Genomic DNA, 19,036 nt, shown 5'->3' with positions numbered 1-19,036 from the left:
GACTCGGTTATTTGCTCAAAGAAAAGTAACCATCTTTCGAAAGAAGATGAAACTCTTCTTCGAAAATTCCATAGGAATTTTGTCATTTCTTATGTGGACAAATGTTCCAATAACTTTGTTTTTATTTGCAAAAAGTTTTACTTAGAATGTCTTTTGAGAGAAGTGAACTCGTCTGCCAAAACTTACGCCCCCGCCTTAGTTTCTCAAAAAGATTTGATCTCAAAACATCAGAGTTTTTGTAAGTCTTCTGGGTTTGTTTGCAATCCAAGCATACCTTTTCTTTGTGCTGCTTGGAAGTTTCACAAAACTCCAAAAAAGCCAAGATTTATTGCAGCTGCTTGTGAGACTACTTTGACGAATATCTCTAAATGGCTAAGCTACTGCTTCAAAGCCATGTTGCCTAGTGTCCATGAACTTTGGAGGGACTTATTAAAAGAGGCAGATGTCCCCTCGAACTCAAGCTGGATTTTAAATGACTCTGTAGGAGTGATTCCTGTTGTAAAATTTTTTAATTCCTCTCGAAGCATTCAGGAAAAAGAGTCTCCTATTCTCCTTCAAACCTATGATTTTACGACGCTTTACACAAAGATTGAGCTGGAAGACCTAAAGTTTAGAATTAAAAAGCTAGTGGCTGAAGTTTTCAAGCTGAGATTTGACAAAGATAGATGCAAAGTGCTAAAAGTTGAGAAAACAGCCTTATGCTTTGACTTTTTGTGGCTAAAAAATAAAGATCATGACATAGGTTCTAAAAAGAAAAGATACACAAAGGTAGTAAGTGTAGAAGATGTTTGCTCTTGGATAGATTTTCTTTTAGATAATCTTTACATCACAATAGGTGATTCTTTGTTTCAACAAGTTATAGGAATCCCCATGGGCACTAATTGTGCCGTCTTTTTAGCAAACTTTTATCTTTTCACTTATGAATTTGAGTTTATGCAACGTCTTATTTCTATCAATACCTGCCCTATCATTTTACATAAGCTTAGTCAAGTTAGGCGTTTTATAGATGATTTATTTGTACCAGATGTTCCTAACTTTCAAGACTTTATGTACAAAGACGCTAGAGCTTTTGGAGAAGGAATCTATCCTCGTGACTCTTGTGAACTGAACTGCACTTCAAAAGGGGATTCTTGTGTTTTCTTAGATCTTAGACTTTCTCAATCTACCATAGGATTAGAGGTTGATATATACGATAAACGTGAACAACCTGAATATAGTGGTTTACACATTATAAAAATGCCTCACATTGACTCAAACATTTCTGATTTGGCAAAATATGGAGTCATTTCTTCCCAATTCCATAGATTTTCCCGCCTTTGTACAACTAAGGAGTCTTTTATCACTCATTGTAGTAATTTGATCACTTTACTATTACACAAGAGGTATAATCCAAGGAAAATAATGAAAAAAGTTCGCACATTCTTAGATATGAAGTCTTTTATCTATGGTGTTTCGGCCTTAGGTTTGTTTAGAATGATTGAACTTAAGCTGAAAACAAAAAGCGGGGAGCTGAATAGCCCGTTTTTCTTTTAGTTTCAAAAGAGAGTTTGCTTGAGTATACTTGTGCTTTCTAAGTTAGAAATGTATTTTTGCCTCTTTGCAGAAACGAGACATAAGTGTAAAGTGCCTTTTAACTTTTTGTGTTTTAAATAAGAGAGAGAGAGAGAGAGAGAGAGAGAGAGAGAGAGATTCTAGTTTTTTGGAAGTTTTTGTTTCTTGACTTGCTTGTTTATTTTTGCTTAAGTCACCTGCTTCGTTTCTTCTTTATTTCTTGTTTTCATTCTCTTTTGTTTATTTGACGTATTTTAGCAAGCACTGGGTTTGCCCAAGAGACTCCGCGGGTCTTTAGAAACCCAGTATAGCTGCTTATGCTTGGGCACTGATGACGACATAAGTGTTGCTTTGCTTGCTAAGTATGTCTTCCTTTTGCTTTTCATAAAAGTTTTTGTTTACCTCTTTTTTCTTCTCTTTCTTTTTCTCTTTTATTTTTTCTCTTTTATTTTCTTTGTAGATTTTTGATCTTTAGAACAACAAAAAATTCTAAATTTGTATGATTGGACTTATTCTAGTCTTACAAAGGTATATTGTTAATAAATTTCAGACTGCAGAATTTCAGAAAGCAGGGGAGTTTTTCCAAAACAATTTGCAGGCATTTATTCTTTTAGGTTTTTGATCACTGCATGTCTATTCGTTAATTTCCAGTGCACTCTGTCTTCAATCGTTGGATAGATTTTATTCACTGAGGCTGATAGGATGGGGAATTAATAAAAGAGAGCTAAAAAACAATGTAAACATACTATTGAAGATTTACATTAGTTTAATCATATATACATAATAATTATATTACACTATACATACACACATACTTTTTTTTTAGTAAAATCCAGTGCTGTGTATTTATAATGTCATAACTTTACAAGAGGGAAAGTCTCCAAGATGGAGAGTATTCCACAGATCAGAAGCATAAAAAGAAAAGCTCAATGCAAGATGCATGTATATCACCCTCATGGCAGGCATCATATAAAGATTGCCGCAATGAGGCTCTAAAGGATTCATATGACTTTTGAAACTGACGGCCCAAATATGCCAAATTGTGTTCTTCCCAGATTGTCTAAAGAGCCCAATATCTCACCCATGAGAAAAAGAGTGAGTATTGAGATAAAGACGTCCTAAATCTGCCAAATAACCAAAAAAGTTTCCCAAATATGTGACTCGGGAAACGGAGGCGAAGATGATCTGAAATTTTCCCCAGGAGGTTCCGAGTAGACTGACAATGCCAAAGTAGATGAAGGACAGTCTCTGAAGGAGCGTGACACCGTAGGCAAGTGGGTGAAGCAATGTGACGTTTAGCAAGTGTGATTCCCACTGACAGTGTGCCAGTCAAGCATCTCCAAAGAAAAAGTCTTTGTTTCAAAAGCATTTTACACCTCCATATTAGTCGGAGATTCTTCCGCCACCATGAAAGGGGCCGCCTGATATGCCACAGAGTATTAGCATATTGATGAATCCAAGGGGCAGGCTGAAGAAGCTTGTAGACTTTGATGGAGGTCAAAACGGACAGAGGAATAGGACGAGAGCATGTAGCAGTGGGGTACAATTTCCAATCCATAAGCCTGTCTGTGTCAGCCACAGGGGGAATAGGTAGAAAAGGATGCAAGAGATGAGCAATTTTCTTCCATATCAACTTGTGGTGCATTCCCAATGCATAAGTGGCAGTGGCTTGAGGAAAAGATAAAATATGGCCATGATCATCTACCACGTCATTGATGTATCTGATTCCCAATTTCATGAGATTATATGTCCTAACCGGTTCCTGTAAAGCAAGTGGAGTGTCAAAAATGGCACTCCAATGAATACTTTCTTTCCGCATTGAGTTTGTTCCCGAATGATTATCAGGAGTCCATTTGACTTTAGAAAGCACTTGTTTCCAGTCCAATATCAGAGCAGTAGAGAAAGGGCATCCAGGAATCTTCCCTACAAATCTCCCAATGACAACCTCCCAATGATCAGTAGTCCAATGGCCATAAGCATTTGTCCTCATGTTGAAACACATGGATGCTATCATACAAGTCCATGGCTGTTTTTGACGGAAAAAGGTATTGAGCATAGTCGCCTTCCTTGCAAGTACATGAAATCTGATATTTAGAACATTAAGTCCTCCATGCATCTTAGGGGAGCACACCATTTCCATCTTCAGCAGTCTCAATGCTTTCACAGCAGTTTTTGTCTTCCATAACAGCTCCATAGCTTGAGACATAAAAGCTGAGATATCTCTAAAGGACCAATGTAGTAAAGGCAAGAAGAACTGAACATAAGACATTACAATAGACTGGACTATTCTGAGCCTAACATGAAGTGGCCAAGTAGAAATTTTCCAATAGTCCAATTTATGTTGAAGTCTTTGGAAGATCCATTTTAGCGGCTGCTTCCTGGTGATATGCCATCCTATAGGATATCCCAAATGCCTGACAACCTCTTTGGAATGCACTATCTGACCAGGCCAGAGAATAGAATGCCAGTCACATTGTTTCAGTGGAAGCAATTTGGATTTGTCAAAATTGATATGCAATCCCGCTGCTAATCCGTACAATGATAATGTGGCCATAAGCATGCGGACTTCCCGATGACAGTTCTGTGGCATAAAAAAGGAATCATCAGCATATGCCTGTGCCAAAAAGGATGCAGCCCCAGGGATTTTAAGACCAGTCATCTGTCCTGTGCTTGTAAGGTGATCAAGATACATCAGGAGGGGATGAGTCGCAATGGCATAGAAAAGAGCACTAAGGGGGCAGCCCTGTCTGACTGATCTACCCAATGTCCATGACCCAGATAGATGACTTCCGAGAATGCACTGGGAAGTAGAGCCAGAATAAAGCCAATAAATTGCATTTGCGATCTTGGGACCAAATCCCAACTTTGTCATGGTTTGAGAGATAAAATCCCATTGTACAGTATCAAATGCCTTAGAGATATCTACCTGCAATATGAGCACATCTTGATTCGAGTACTTAGCATATTCAATTGCAGTCAATGCATTGGAGATATTGTCATGAATTTGTCTTCGTGGCACAAATCCATACTGATGAGGATGAAGGCCCGCATTCAGAGTCCCTTGAAGCCTATACACAATCATTTTGGCAATGAGTTTGTAAACTACAGGCATCAAAGTAATAGGCCTCCAATCTGACATATGATCACAAATATTTTTTTTTGGCACAAGTTTGATTATGCCATGCTTCCAGAGGTGTGGCAATTGATTTTCTTGCCAAGCAACATTGATCATTTGTAAGAGAACATCTTTCAAATCATCCCAAAAAGAAATATAAAATTCCACCGTAAGACCGTCCCAGCTAGGGGACTTGTATTTGCCGAGATGGGACAATGCATTCTCAAGTTCTGTGTCAGTAAAAGGTCTGTCAAATAATAGAGCATCATCCATTTTCACTATCCCAGAAACATATTGAAGAAATTCAGTCCTTGCAGCAGTCATTTGATTTGATGGGGAGCCAGGGGTAGAGAACAGTGTCTGGAAGTAATTTTGGCATTCATCTTGGAGATCAGAGAAAGAGTGCGTCCAAGATCCATCTAGTTTCCTGACCCTTAGACATGAGTTTTTCTTTCGAGTGGCATGCAGGCCCTTGAAGAAGGCTTTTGATGAGCAGCCCTTATCCATGAGGGGTTTCATTCTTGCTCTAATCTGCCATTTGTGCAATTTCCGCTGATCATTGTCAGTCAGTTTAATCCGGGCTTGTGAGAGGGAATCGTTTTCTGATTCAGAAAGAGGCCTTAAATGTGAAAATTCAGTCAGCTGTTGTGCTGTCCTTTTTGCTCATTTGACCTCATTCCTCCATGTAGCCATGTGCCATTTTCCATAGTCCCTAATGACATTCTGTATACGAGAGACAAAGCTGTCCCAAGCATAATTCATGTCCTCCTGAGCATGCAAAAGCAAGGGATAAATTGCAACTCTGATCATTTGCTGGAAATATTGATGTCGAAAATAAGCCTGATTAACATGCAGTAATCTGCTGGAGAGAGTCGGCAAATCATCCAGTGGCATACCAAATTGCAGATTTAACCATAATGGGGCATGATCTGACAATCCCAATGAGAAATCTATGAGGAGATGAAGGCTGAAATCTGCATATTGTTGTGGATAGAATAGATACCATCTGTCAAGCCTTGTCCAGTATGTGGTAAATGCATTATGATGGAAAGTATATCCGGGCACTGACCCTTGTAGAAGAAGCCATAAATCTTCAGCCTGCACAGAGAGAAGCATGCTATCCCATTTCTGTCTTTCCGATGAAAGCATATGAGATCGTGAAGTGGTATTATCTCTCAGCAGAGGAGAATTGTTAAAATCTCCACAGATAAATGCATTAGATCTCCATGGATATTTGCTTAAAGATTCCCATAGAGAAGCCCTCATGGCAGAAGTCTGGGAGGCATATACTGATGCAAGCTCAAGAATGTCTCCATTGACATTACATTGTATGACTATCCATCGGCCACTGCTGTCATTGAATGCTAACTGAGGGTCCAGCTCATGTCTGGCCATAATGCATACATCTGAGTAGGTTGTGGTACCAGCATAATAAATATCATAGCCGCCAAAGTGATCATGATGACCAGCCTTAGAGTGTTGATTATGCTCTTGCAAACAAACACACATACATACATATTGCATACACACATACATACATATTTCATATCATATATAATACAATTGTACATAGCCATAGATACAATGTATAAGCTATTATCAAGTTATTATGGAGCACGTTGAAACTTTTAAAATTTCACACACTGGAATTTGCACAACCCGAACACATGTTATTTGACATGAATTAAAACGGGCAAAACATTATTCATGGATGACAAAGCTCAAACAGATTATTATGAGTAAGTTAACCGAATATTTTAAGCTAAAAAATATTAAAGGCTTAAGTACACAGTCACTGTATTGTAATGTAGACGTTTTACTAGTTGTTTCTTATAAATTTTTAGAGGTGAAAAATCTTCTACCCCCGAAACATCTTGGGGTAGGACAATGCCCCACGTGTAAGCCCCCATGCAAGGAGAGCTCAGGCACTTGTCACCTATATAAAATGTTTGAGTGAGTGGAGTGTCACACGGGCATGTCAGTGTACCCCGTGGTCTGCCATGCGGGCAAAAACACAAGGTGCCACACGGGCACATCAGTGTATCCCTGGGTATGCCATGTGGGCAGAAACAAACAGGCTGTCACCTGGGCAGAAAGGGCCGCAATGTGGCTGCCACATGACAGCACAAAGAGCAGCCATGTGTGCTGCAGCAGATAATGCTTATATATGGGAGCTTGGAAGGGGGCAGATCTGATGCATGCCAGTGGCTATGGACGGCCATGTCGAGGGTGGAATAGGGCCCAGCATGGGGCTGGAAAGGTAGACACATCAGATCTAGAGAGAGTATACTCAGAAATACAGCCAAGAGAATATGTATTTGTAGGAAGAACCAAGTCAAAATCTCCCAATACATATCAATAAGCATCGATATGAAAGGAGAGTTCAGCAGATTAATGCAGCCATACCCTTGGATTGGGTTATTGCAGGTGACAGGCCTTGCTTTCAGTCTACTTAGCTAGGGGCCTTTATGAGATTAGGGATCCCTCTTCAGTTCATAGGATTACGAGGAGCAAATAGGGATGCCTTGGTCTTTGATGTTCATTCTGGAGGTAGATTGACTAGGTCTACGAAGGCTATACTCACGCATTTTCCATATCAGCCTGGCAGGGTTGTAGGTCATGTGGCACAATGTTCTTTGGCTTCAGGATGGTATCGAGATCCTAATCCAAATCACATTCCCTTGGGTTCATGGAGCATTTGGCTCTGTGGAGGTGTCCTCATAAAGTATTTGCAGTGGGATCCCGGGCAATGGAATGGATTGATGCAGGTTACTCCCATTGGTCTTCCAAGATGATGTCCACTGCCTATGTGGATAATGAGATTGTGTCGGTCTTGTCACTGCGTCTTTCATGTGCATGCAGATTTTTTGCATATTCCACTCCTAACTTTGATATCAAGTCTTATGAAACAAATGCAGCATTCATGATTGATTGCACACAGGATACATATATTGCAAAACCACAAAAATGGCTCACACTAGATTGGAGGGAAGAGTGCACTCGCAAAAATGATCTTTATTTGCTTAAATGCCTATACACAAGAATGTGAGAGGTGGGAATCAAGCTATGTGTGCATGCAAGTGTGTGCGAGATAGGGAGAATGATTGATTCTATGTGTGCATGCAAGTGTGTGCGAGAGAGGGAGAATGAACATTAACACATGCAAGTGTGTGCGAGAGAGGTAGAATAAAGAGCGCTCTCGCAAAAATAATCTTATTGGCATGCAAGCATGAGGGGGCGGGGGGCTATCAAGCTATGCATGCATGCAAGTGAGAGGTTGGCCTCCAATATGGGGAAGAGTGCACTCACAAAATGATCTTTATTGCCTTGATGCCTACGTGCAAGAATGTGAGGAGAGGAGGAAATGAAGCTATGCATGCATGCAAGTGTGAGGAATGGACCCTTGCCTTTCCTATTTCCCTAGAGTGTAGACATGTGAGTAAATATTGGCCAATGTGGCAACATGTGTGGGACCATGAGACTTGAGTACCTTTTGGTCCCATCAAGGCTTTGGGTTCCCATCAAAATCATAATTTAGATCTAGGCCACAATTTTAGGCCATCCGAATAAATGGTCCTTATAAATGTCTCAGTATTACAAGTGACCACACAGCCATAGCAATATTATTCTAATGCACACGTAATGTACACAATATGTGCATCTGGTGTTACATATGATGTGCGTATCCAGTAAGCATTGATTAAAACCGTGGCTTTGCTAAAAGATTTTTCTAGCTCTTCCTTGTGGTTTGTACCTTCATAAGAGGTCTTCATGTTTTCTTTCTCCATCTGAGTTTGCATGTATTCAAGAACCTCCAAGAAACAGGTACCAATGCCTTTGTTGCTATGGCAGTTTCTATAACTAAAGTTCTCCTTGACTCGGTGTCCTATTTCTTTGTGTACTCTCTCTTCAAATATGTACTCACAGCTGTGCATCTTTATGAGGTTTTGGAATAAGTCCGTTCGCTCTGCACTTGCGAAACCACTTCCTGTTCTTCATGGTCTATTAGTCTGCAGGGTTTTGCATGGAGACACTTTTGCAAATTCAAGACTTTTCCACCACGAGGGAGCTATGATTCTTATATTGTTAGAAGGAGTGCTTTATGGCTTTCTAATTTGGAACATGGCTGGTTTAATTCTCTTAAAAGTCTTTTATAGTGTGAATTGGAAGTGTTTTCTTGTTTTGTAAACCATTAGACTAAAGCATGATAATACATTTGCGTACTTTTTCTTGTTTTGCTGATTAAGTTGAAATCCGTGCTCTCTATGTGCAGACAGAGTACAAAAGAATTCAGTCACCACTCAAGTACCAAACACGATGCATTGCTACATTTCCGGACAAACAAGGTTTTTTGGTGGGCAAACTTACCACTCTCCGTGGGTAAATAGGGCTATTATAGAGAAAGACCTATGATATTATTTTTAAACTTATCATGCATCTTTTTCAGTTGGGATCAATTGAAGGAAGAGTAGCTGTGCAGCATATTGAGGAGTCACAACAGAGCAAAAACTTCACTTTCAAATGCCACAGGGATAATAATGACATCTATGCAGTGAACGCCATCAATTTTCATCCTGTAAGTGTTTACGAGAACTTTTCAAGTTTACATGCCTTCTTGGCTATCTAGCTTTATGACGTGATATCCTGCAAACAAGGGCATTTTTGAAAGATGGAAATGTTTTCTTCCCAGATTTCAAATGAGAAATCGATTTGTTTGTTAGGAGTTCTAATCACCATTACCTTTGTTTTTGCTATGTTGACCTGGATACTTGAGTATTTGTGGAATGCATCCAAGTGTGCTTGCATGTCCTCCTTATCTTTTGCAAAGAAAACGTTGTCATCCGCAACAATAAGGCATTCTAATATGTGTCTTGCCTCAGGGCTTATTATCACGTAGTCGATCACGCACCTTGAGGGGTGTTGCATGTGTAATCTCCCCTGCCTCGGAAAGATGTTGTGCCATTACATATTTGTGGCCCAAAGCAACTACATAGGGTGAGTAGTTGTCTCCCCTTGTGGGTAATGTCTCCCGTGTGTGACCTGTTCCATCGCTTCATTTTCCTCAGTTTCTTCTTCTATCTCTTCCCTCGATATGGGATCTCTTCCCTCTGTTGTAATGATACCTTTGATCCCGTTCTTGCATTGAAAAATTGTGTGTTCTTTGGCTATGTTCTTCCCCAGATGCATGAGATGCTTGTCCCGTGATATGTGGGTGTTGTGCTTGTAGATGGGGTCGGTTGCAAAATAGCCGATCGAATGTTTCCCCACTATTTGTGCTCACATGTATTTCTTGTGTGAGTCTTACTTTACAATCTTGGCCGACTGCCCCCATGACTTGCTGATGTAGAACACAATATCCTCGTCTTCCTATGTATCTCTTGGCAGAGGCGCGGAGAGAGAGAGAGAGAGAGAGAGAGAGAGAGAGAGAGAGAGAGAGATTATATTAATGTCTTCAGATGCCCTCACGGGACTATGAGACAAAGTACACACCAAAAAAGAGTAGCTACTACATTTATGAAACTCAGACAGTCAAGGAGTGCTCATGGCATCTCAGCTCGAGATTATTTAGCACACATCTAAGTTTTAGTCTGATATCAAAAGTGGCCTTCATTACATCAGTTTGAGATTGAGGGTCTTTAGGTTGAGAATTAAAGTCTCTAATTAGAACCATTCCATCACGGTAGACTGCCCATTTTCCTGCTTTGCGTGCATCCTTCACTTTAGTAAGTTCAGCATTCTTTTGTTTGTTTTTTGTTTGTTTGAGAGAGAGAGAGAGAGAGAGATGTATTAACGTCCGCGGAAGACCTCACGGGCCTATGGGACAAGGTACAAAGTACACCAAAAGGATGATTTGCTACAAGCCTCAGTGGGCTGGAGCAAAGGGTGCACTAAGGCCCTTGCTGGCTGCTAAGACTACTAAATTGATAAACGGATAAGCTGATAACCTGATAACTCTACAGAGCTCAATAGCTCGAGCAAAATCAGATATATAACCCGGAGACTAGCAACTAGCAACTATTAGAGAGCTGCAACATGCTGAGATCTAAGAGACTCAGGCTCAGAAGCCAAAGCCCGGCACCCTGGTAGCTTGCCTGTGAGTGGTGAACATGTCTCGGATCTGCGTTTGTCGGGCTGTGTCATGCTGTGGTGGCGGAGGGGGACGTGGTCTCCTTGATCTTTGAACCCGTTGGGCTATGTTCAGAGAGAGAGAGAGAGAGAGAGAGAGAGAGAGAGAGAGAGAGAGAGTTTATTAAAGTCTTTGGAAGACCGATGGGTCTATGAGACTCTGAAAATCTCGATACAACAAGCTGTGGTAGTGGAGCTACTAAACGAGCATCCATACCAATGCAAAATGCAAAAATGCAGAATGGCAGTACTAAGTCCTAAGTACAACATAGTCTTGTCGATGGTCGACTATGTATCAATCTCAGCATCGTCATGAATATCATCATCATCATCGGCAGCAACAAGATATCAGGATGGATGAGGCAGTGGAGGCATGAAGTCGGCAATAGAGTGCTATCGGCCACTTTGAGGTGCGGTCCTGGCACGTCTCCTGGTCGTAGCTCTGTGTCTAACCAGGGCTACTGTGACCCTCGTCAGTCAGGGTCCGACTCTAAACAAGGAGGGGATGTCCCCAAGTTTGATCTGTGTGTCGACCCTTTGTTTGAGTTGTTGGGTCACGGCCATGTCGAGGCCTCGTCTCGTGGGGATCCATGTGATCTAGCTGAAAGAACTCCGTGATAGAGCTCTGAGAGGGATCAGCCGAGGAAGAGGTATGTGTTAGAATTATAGATATAATTCAGCAGTGACCAATGTAATTTAATAAGCTAGTTAGGGGCACTTTTCCCTCTTTAAGAGGTTTTTCCCCCTAACCGCAGTTAGTTCACTAACTATGGTTAGTGACTACTAAGGTTTTGTCACTAGGACAAAACCTTATCTCTCACTCTTTCAGTTGTACTCTTACACTCTTCTATTGCAACCAAGCTATCAAGCTTTCAGCTCTCAAGCTCACTCTCTTGCTCTCTCTCTCTCTCCAAGACTTTCATTTGGTATCAGAGCCTCGTTGAGCTCCTGCTCCCTGCCCAAGCCCCTCCTCCTGCTGCATTCTCATTGGAGCACGCCATCCGTACCTGCACGTACTCGTCCGTACATGCCGTACTCTACCGTACCTGTCGTACTCCGCCGTACATGCACGTACTCGTCCGCACTTGGGCGTACTGTATCTGCCATACCTGCACGTACCGTACCTGCTGCTTTCGTCTATGCACTACAGGTTGTACAGCAGTCGTTGTCCGTACTGTAGCACCGTACCAGCCTTACCTGCATCAGCGCCGTACCAGTCGTACATGCCATAAGTTGCCATAATTTGCCGTACCTGCTTTCGTACAGGTCGTTGTACCTGCTTCCGTACAGGCCCTGATTCCGTACAGCCTGCAGTCGCCGTACATCCTACAATCCCGTCCGTACATGCGATCGTACGACCTGCTTATCCGTACAATCTGTACTTGGTCGTCTGTATTCATTGTACCAGCAGACATTTGCAGTTATTGGGGTATTTTCAGATTCACAGTTGCTTGTGAAGCAAACTTTGCAGACAGATCTGCAGATTTGGTCTGAAATTTGGGGCTTTCTGCTGAGATTGCAAAATTTGGGGCTTTCTGTGCTTTTGCCCCTTTCTGGTTGCAATTTCAAGCTCGAAATTTGGGGCTTTTGATTCTGCAGTACAATTTCTTGAAGAAATTTGGGGATTTTGTAATTACACTGCAATTTCGAAGTGAAATTTGGGGCTTTTGCAGACAGAGCGCAATTCTTGCAACATTTGGGGCTTTTGATCAATTTGCCCCTTTCCGGTTGCAATTTCGGGCCTATTTTGGGGCTTTTGTGTTGGGAGAGCAATTTTGGAGATTTCAGTTCATACTGCCTTTCTTAAAGTGTTTTGCAGCACTTTTGGCAGATTTTGGAGAGTTTTTGATGCTTGGATAGATTTCTAACAGTGCAAGTGCAGAAATCTGAGTTGCATTTACAGCCAGTGCTTGGCTGTGTTTTTTGGGAGTAGTGCATTTCATTCCCAGTAAGGGAATTCAGTTTTGTACCTGCTTAAATCTCTTTCTCAGATATGGCCCAGCAAAATCAGAATGACTTCCAGTTCGGTGGTCTTTCACAGGAAGACAAGTTGGATGGTACCAACTACTCCCTCTCGAGTTTTATGGTACGCAATATTCTGATTTCTCGCAATTTATGGGATTATATGAATGGGGGTGAGATCCGACCAGCAGGTATGGCACCTAATACCCCTCCTCAGCAAGGAGGTGGAAGAGGTCGTGCACAGGGTGCAGCTGCAGAACAAGTTGTTGGTGCAGCTATAGCCACTACTCCAAAGCAGAAGAGATGGGATTCACGGGATGCCTTAGCTTTGTCATGCATCTCTCTTTCAGTGAAAAGATTTATCATTCCGCATATCCGGTCGTGTAAGACCTCGAAGGCAGCGTGGGATATCTTAGAAAGCATGTATGCAGCCCGGAATGATGCAAGGGTATCTTTCTGGAAAAGAGAGTTAAGTAATACACATATGGAAGAGGGTGACTCCATGTCAGTCCACCTCACAAAGCTACAGGATCTCAGAGAGCAATTATTGAACATAGATGAGATTATTCCTGATTCAGAGATGATTACTACCACTTTGAATTCTCTTCCTGAGTCTTATCTCAGCTTTCATACCTCGTTGAACTTATCATTGAGGGGGGGTTGCAAATCCTCTCACTTTTCATGAAGAAAAAACTTGGCTTCACGTGCAGACGAACAAGCTATGCTCTCAAAGTTCAAGTCAAAAACAAAGGGACAGGCTAAGACATCAGTAAATCAGCCTTCCAGTGGGTCAGGACAGCCTTCACAAAAGGCTAAAAATGATGCAAGTAAGCCCAAGAAGAAGGGTTTTTGTCATTACTGCAAAAAGCCAGGTCATCACATTGCAGAATGCAGGAAAAGGCTTGCAAAAGAGAAGAAAAACAGCTCCGGCATGACTGTTTCAGATTCAGCTCCTCATGCATCTGATGTTGGGGATGCTGCAGCCAACTTTGTTGGACAGGATTATGCCTTTTTGTCTTGCATTTCAGATTCTAGGCTGATGCATTGCCTCCTCTTGAGATACCTCCTCCACATGCCTGTGAAGGGTGCATTTTAGGCAAGATGCATAGATTCCCCTTCAAAAAGGATGGTTCAGTTAAAGCTGTACGCAAATTACAGCTTATACACAGTGATGTCTGTGGTCCCATGAGGACTCCATAATTGGGTGGTCATCTCTACTTTGTTACTTTTATTGATGATTACTCCAATTTCACTTGGGTCTTTGGGCTGAAGCGCAAATCAGAAGTGTTCATGGTGTTTAAACACTTTTCAGCCATGGTTGAAAATGAAACCGGACTCAAGATACAGACATTGCGCACAGATCGAGGTGGGGAATACTTGTCTGCAGATTTTGATGCTTTTCTGAAAGGCAAGGGTATTGTGCATCAGCTCACAGTGAGGCTGACCCCTCAGCAAAATGGCAAAGCTGAGAGGAAAAATAGAACTCTTATGGAGATGGACAGATGTATGCTGGAAAGCAAACACATGCCTCACAAATTCTGGCTTGAAGGTCTGATGTGTGCCAACTACATTTTAAATCGGGCTCCCACTAAGGCTTCGAAAACAAAAACTCCCTATGAGGTCTGGAATGGGAGAAAGCCTCCAGTGGATCATTTCCGAGTCTTTGGATGCCTTGCATATGCTCATGTGCCAGTTGAATTTAGGCACAAGTTGTCAGATAAGGCAATTAAGTGCATATTTGTTGGGTACAATGCAAAAAGCAAGGGGTATTGTCTCTACAATCCTGCTACACACAAGATCATTGTCAGTAGAGATGTGATATTTGCAGAAAATTCAGCTCACACTCAGGCTGAATTTCATATGCCTTCTTCTTCAGAGGATGTTTTTGAGGGGTTACTACCCATTGCTTTGGGTTCCCCTGCTGATATTTCTGATGCAAATCAGAATTTACAGCCACCTCCCGATGCTCCAGTTCAGCCACAAATGTCTTGCCACCTCCACAGACAGTGGAACAGGTGGTTCAGCAAGAAATTGCAAACATACATGCAGCAAAAACAGTCCCAAACTGGCTGTTACAGACTCTCAGAGAGAGTAAGATTGATGCTCCATTACCTGGCAGGACTCGCAGTGGAGCAAGGCACATGGAAGGTGCTAATTCAGTGGAATCAGCATATGCAGGTACTCTTGTCGATGAGGAGGAGCCTGCAACATTTGAAGAAGCAAACGACAATGTGCATTGGATGAATGCCATGCACGATGAGTTGTAGTCCATTAAGAAAAATCAGACTTGGGATGTTGTAGACTTGCCACCAGGTAAACATGCCATTGGCACACGATGGGTTTTCAAGGTGAAAGGGAAGCCAGATGGCTCTATTGACAGATACAAGGCAAGGCTTGTTGCTAAAGGCTATGCTCAGAAAAAGGGCATAGATTATGAGGAGACTTTTGCTCCTACATCCCGGATGACCACCATCCGATCTGTTATTGCAATGGCTGCACATTTTCAGTGGAATGTTCATCAGTTGGACATAAAAACAGCCTTCTTAAATGGAGACTTGTTGGAAGAGGTTTATGTCAAACAACCTCCAGGCTTTGAAATTACAGCAAATGCACTTCAGGTATGCAAGCTAAACAAAGCTTTGTATGGGCTGAAACAGGCCCCTCGTGCATGGTATGCCAAGATTCATGCCTTTTTGACCAGCAAGGGGCTGCATAATAGTCCTACTGAGAGCACCCTCTACATCAAGATGGATGGGGGGGGAATTTTAGTCATCCTTCTTTATGTCGATGACTTACTGCTCACAGGGTCCAATGAAGATAATATTGCAGATTTCAAAGCTGATTTGCAGACCACCTTTGACATGTCAGATTTGGGGCTGCTTCACTTTTATTTGGGGATCCAGTTCTCTCAAGAGAGACGTGGCACTGTTATGTCTCAGTCCAAGTATGTGCAGAAACTCTTGGACAGATTTAACATGCATGATTGTAAGCCCATAGCCACTCCCATGGAGGCGGAGCTGAAACTCACAATGCATGATGCAGGAGAATCAGTTGATGCCACATCTTCTTACAGTCAGGCTGTTGGATGCCTCATATATCTCTGCAACACTAGACCTAATATTCAGTTTGTAGTATCTCAGGTGAGCAGGTATATGCACAGCCCAAAAACTATGCATTGGCAGGCAGTTAAGCGCATCTTCCGTTATTTGCAAGGCACGAAGTCTTTTGGCTTGTTATTTCCCAGGGGGGGTGACTTGCAGATGCATGCCTACAGTGATTCAGATTGGGCTGGTGATTATGACACTAGGCAGTCCACTAGTGGCAATTGTTTCTTTTTGGGTAAATCTTGCATTTCCTGGCTGAGCAAGAAACAATCTACAGTGGCTACCTCATCATGTGAAGCTGAGTACAGGGCAGCTTTCACAGCAACAGTTGAATGTGTCTGGCTGCGACGTCTATTTGCTGATCTTCATCTGTCTTTGGAGGGTCCTCCAATTCTCACTGATAGTCAGAGTGCCATTGCAGCGGCAAAGAATCCAGTGTTTCATGCTCGCACGAAGCACATTGAGGTTCACTATCACTACGTCAGAGAGAAGTTGCATGCAGGAGAGATCAGTATGATCTTTGTGTCCACACATGACAACGTTGTAGATATTTTCACCAAAGCACTACCACGTGAAAAGTTTGAGGCATTTCGCAGTGCCCTGAACTTACATCCGTTTGGTGATTGATCAGCCTTGTACATGACATTGGCACTGCAGGGGGGTGTTAGAATTATAGATATAATTCAGCAGTGACCAATGTAACTTAATAAGCTAGTTAGGAGCACTTTTTCCTCTTTAAGAGGTTTTTCCCCCTAACCGCAGTTAGTTCACTAACTATGGTTAGTGACTACTAAGGTTTTGTCACTAGGACAAAACCTTATCTCTCACTCTTTCAGTTGTACTCTTACACTCTTCTATTGCAACCAAGCTATCAAGCTTTCAGCTCTCAAGCTCACTCTCTTGCTCTCTCTCTCTCTCCAAGACTTTCAATATGCTCTTGTCTCCATGCTCGGAGTATCCTATTGCGGTGTCTAAGTGCCTCATGAATGAAACCTGCCAAACACCGCTAGTCTGGGTAGGAGAGGAAACGGGCCAAAATCCCATAACTATCCTTGAAGAGGCAGTGGAAACACCCTCGGATCTCATATTACACAGGACACCTGAAGATGAAATGCTCCTCTGTCTCGACCTCCTGCATGTCACACAGTGTGCATATGCGCCTCTTTCTGGGTAGTCGCTCTGCTTTGCTGCTCTCGATGCGAAGTCTGTGTGCTTCAGAGACACCTAGACGCACTACAGTCCTTTTGTGAGTCTCATGATTTGAAGGTCAACCTGGGTAAAACCAAGGTCATGATCTTCAATATATCTCGAGCCATCATGTGTTAGGAGCAGTTCACATTTGAGGGGTCATCTGTTGAGATAGTTTCATCATACACTTATCTTGGGGTTATCTTCTCCGCTAGGAGGTTAATCCCATATGCAATGAACTCAGTGCATAGCCCCTCATGATCCTTCACTTGGCCATTATGAAGTTTCATTACGACATCCTTCACGCCTCCTCTAGTGAAGAGCATGCAAGATGTGGGGCGAAGCATATGTGAGAGATTAGGGACTGGCTGATTTGGGATGTCATAAACTGTGCGTGCATAATCAAACCAGATTTGAGTGTCATTGAGTGGCGAAGGGGACCGTCCCTCTAGAAATCTCCGCCAAAAGTCCGAGTTGTTACTAAACAAAATGTTCAGTAGCTCCTCCTCGTTCTGACGAAGGAATTCTAGTTTCTTCCTCCGTACGAGTCCACGGTATACGCGTAGCGTATCTGGTGCGCTCGGAAGTCTGTTTTTGGTTTTGAATCTGAGTTGACGGCGTAAAGCCTTACACTCATCATCGTAACTATTACAGGGTACAGTTCTAGGGGGTGGTGGGCGGGTGGTGTGGGGGAAAGCGTGAATGGCAGCCTTGTGTAGTGAGCGGGTGACAAGGGCAGCACGATCCTCTAAAAGGGGTATGAAGTCAATATAAGCGAGAAGTATGTACAGATGGCCAGAGTAAGAAGGTGAGTGATCCCGATCAAAGCGTATATCGTGGTAGGTGGAGTAAGCATTAAGTGGGGTGGAAGGTGCTATGCGAAGGGAGGTGGAGATGCTAAAGAAAAGGTATGTATGATCAGCCCCTGGGAGTAATGCGAGATGTGAAGATAGGGGATCCCATGATGTAATCAACAACACTGGAGCCCCCCCCATGTGGAAAGCATGTGAAACCACCTGAAGCGGGCCATCTGTCAAGACCATTATAGATAATGAGATCATGTATCCTGCCGAGGTCTAACAGGGCTTGCCCATAAGATGAGAATGGACCTCGCCTGTCAGTTGAAACCCGTAGCATACCTGCCTTCTCAAGGTCAATATCTGGCAGTAGAGTGGAATCATCTCTGAAGTCAAGAAGTGGTACCTGACGGGCCCTTGTCCTCGCGTTGAAGTCCCCCACTAGGAGGACTTCTCCGTGGCTAGAGTAGTCAACGCTAGACTGATAAAGGGCAGCAAATGGGGATGTCTCATCATCACCTCGGATATCTCTAGCAAAGTGGGAGGATCAGGGGGGAAGTAGCAAATTGTGACAAACAGATCCCGGCTGTCCATGTGTCGAATCCGGATCCAAAGAAATCTGGAATGTGTATCTCTCTGCTCTACTGAAATGGTCCCATGAAGTGTGGATCTGAAAAGGACTGCAACTCCACCTGAACCTCGAACTCCTCCTGTACCCCTCGTCTCATCTTTGTAGGTAGACTCCCATGTATATCGGTTGACTATTGGAAGAGGGCGCTGTGGACTCTGATGTGTCTCTGTATAAAAGACTATGTTGTGGCTTGTATAGGATTCCCTGAGAAGTTCCCTGGTTCTGACCATAAGGTACCATTACAGTTCCAAACGGTGCAAGACGGTCTCGGATATCTGAGTCTCATAGACCCTGCTTCCCTATGTAGGGGAGGGGGCAGGTGTCCTACGGGGGCCTATAAGAATTCATCCCTCTCGTACCACTGCCCACTTCCCCTCCTTCTGGGCCTGATCCCGCTGCTGCAGCAAAGAGCGCCTCTCCTCAGCCTATAGAGGTGTGAGGTCCACATCCATATAGATCGCTGGCTGATCCCAAAGGACTGACGTGCGTCGTAGAGCTGAAAGTCGTGCCTGAGTGCATGGAACCGTATGATTAGGGGTTGCTCTTTGTTGGGATCTCTCCC

The 19,036-nt window shown here is 42.9% G+C and overlaps 1 protein-coding gene across 1 annotated transcript in view; it reads left to right on the top strand.

Annotated features, from left to right (window-relative positions):
* The window catches only part of RAE1 (Transducin/WD40 repeat-like superfamily protein), a 105,537-nt gene that overhangs the window by 14,981 nt on the left and 71,520 nt on the right, over positions 1 to 19,036 (top strand). Inside the window, exons 7-8 of the mRNA XM_087384320.1 lie at positions 8,940 to 9,020; positions 9,114 to 9,242. Of these exons, the coding sequence (XP_087240446.1) occupies positions 8,940 to 9,020; positions 9,114 to 9,242 (210 nt within the window). The remainder of the gene's footprint in view (positions 1 to 8,939; positions 9,021 to 9,113; positions 9,243 to 19,036) is intronic.

The sequence above is a fragment of the Dipteris shenzhenensis genome, chromosome 13 (genome assembly GCF_047967505.1).
Source record: "Dipteris shenzhenensis isolate YYH24624 ecotype China chromosome 13, Dip_SZ_1.0, whole genome shotgun sequence".
NCBI lineage: Eukaryota > Viridiplantae > Streptophyta > Polypodiopsida > Gleicheniales > Dipteridaceae > Dipteris > Dipteris shenzhenensis.
The sequence above is the reverse complement of the archived record's forward strand: the minus strand, read 5'-3'. Positions and strand labels throughout refer to the sequence as shown.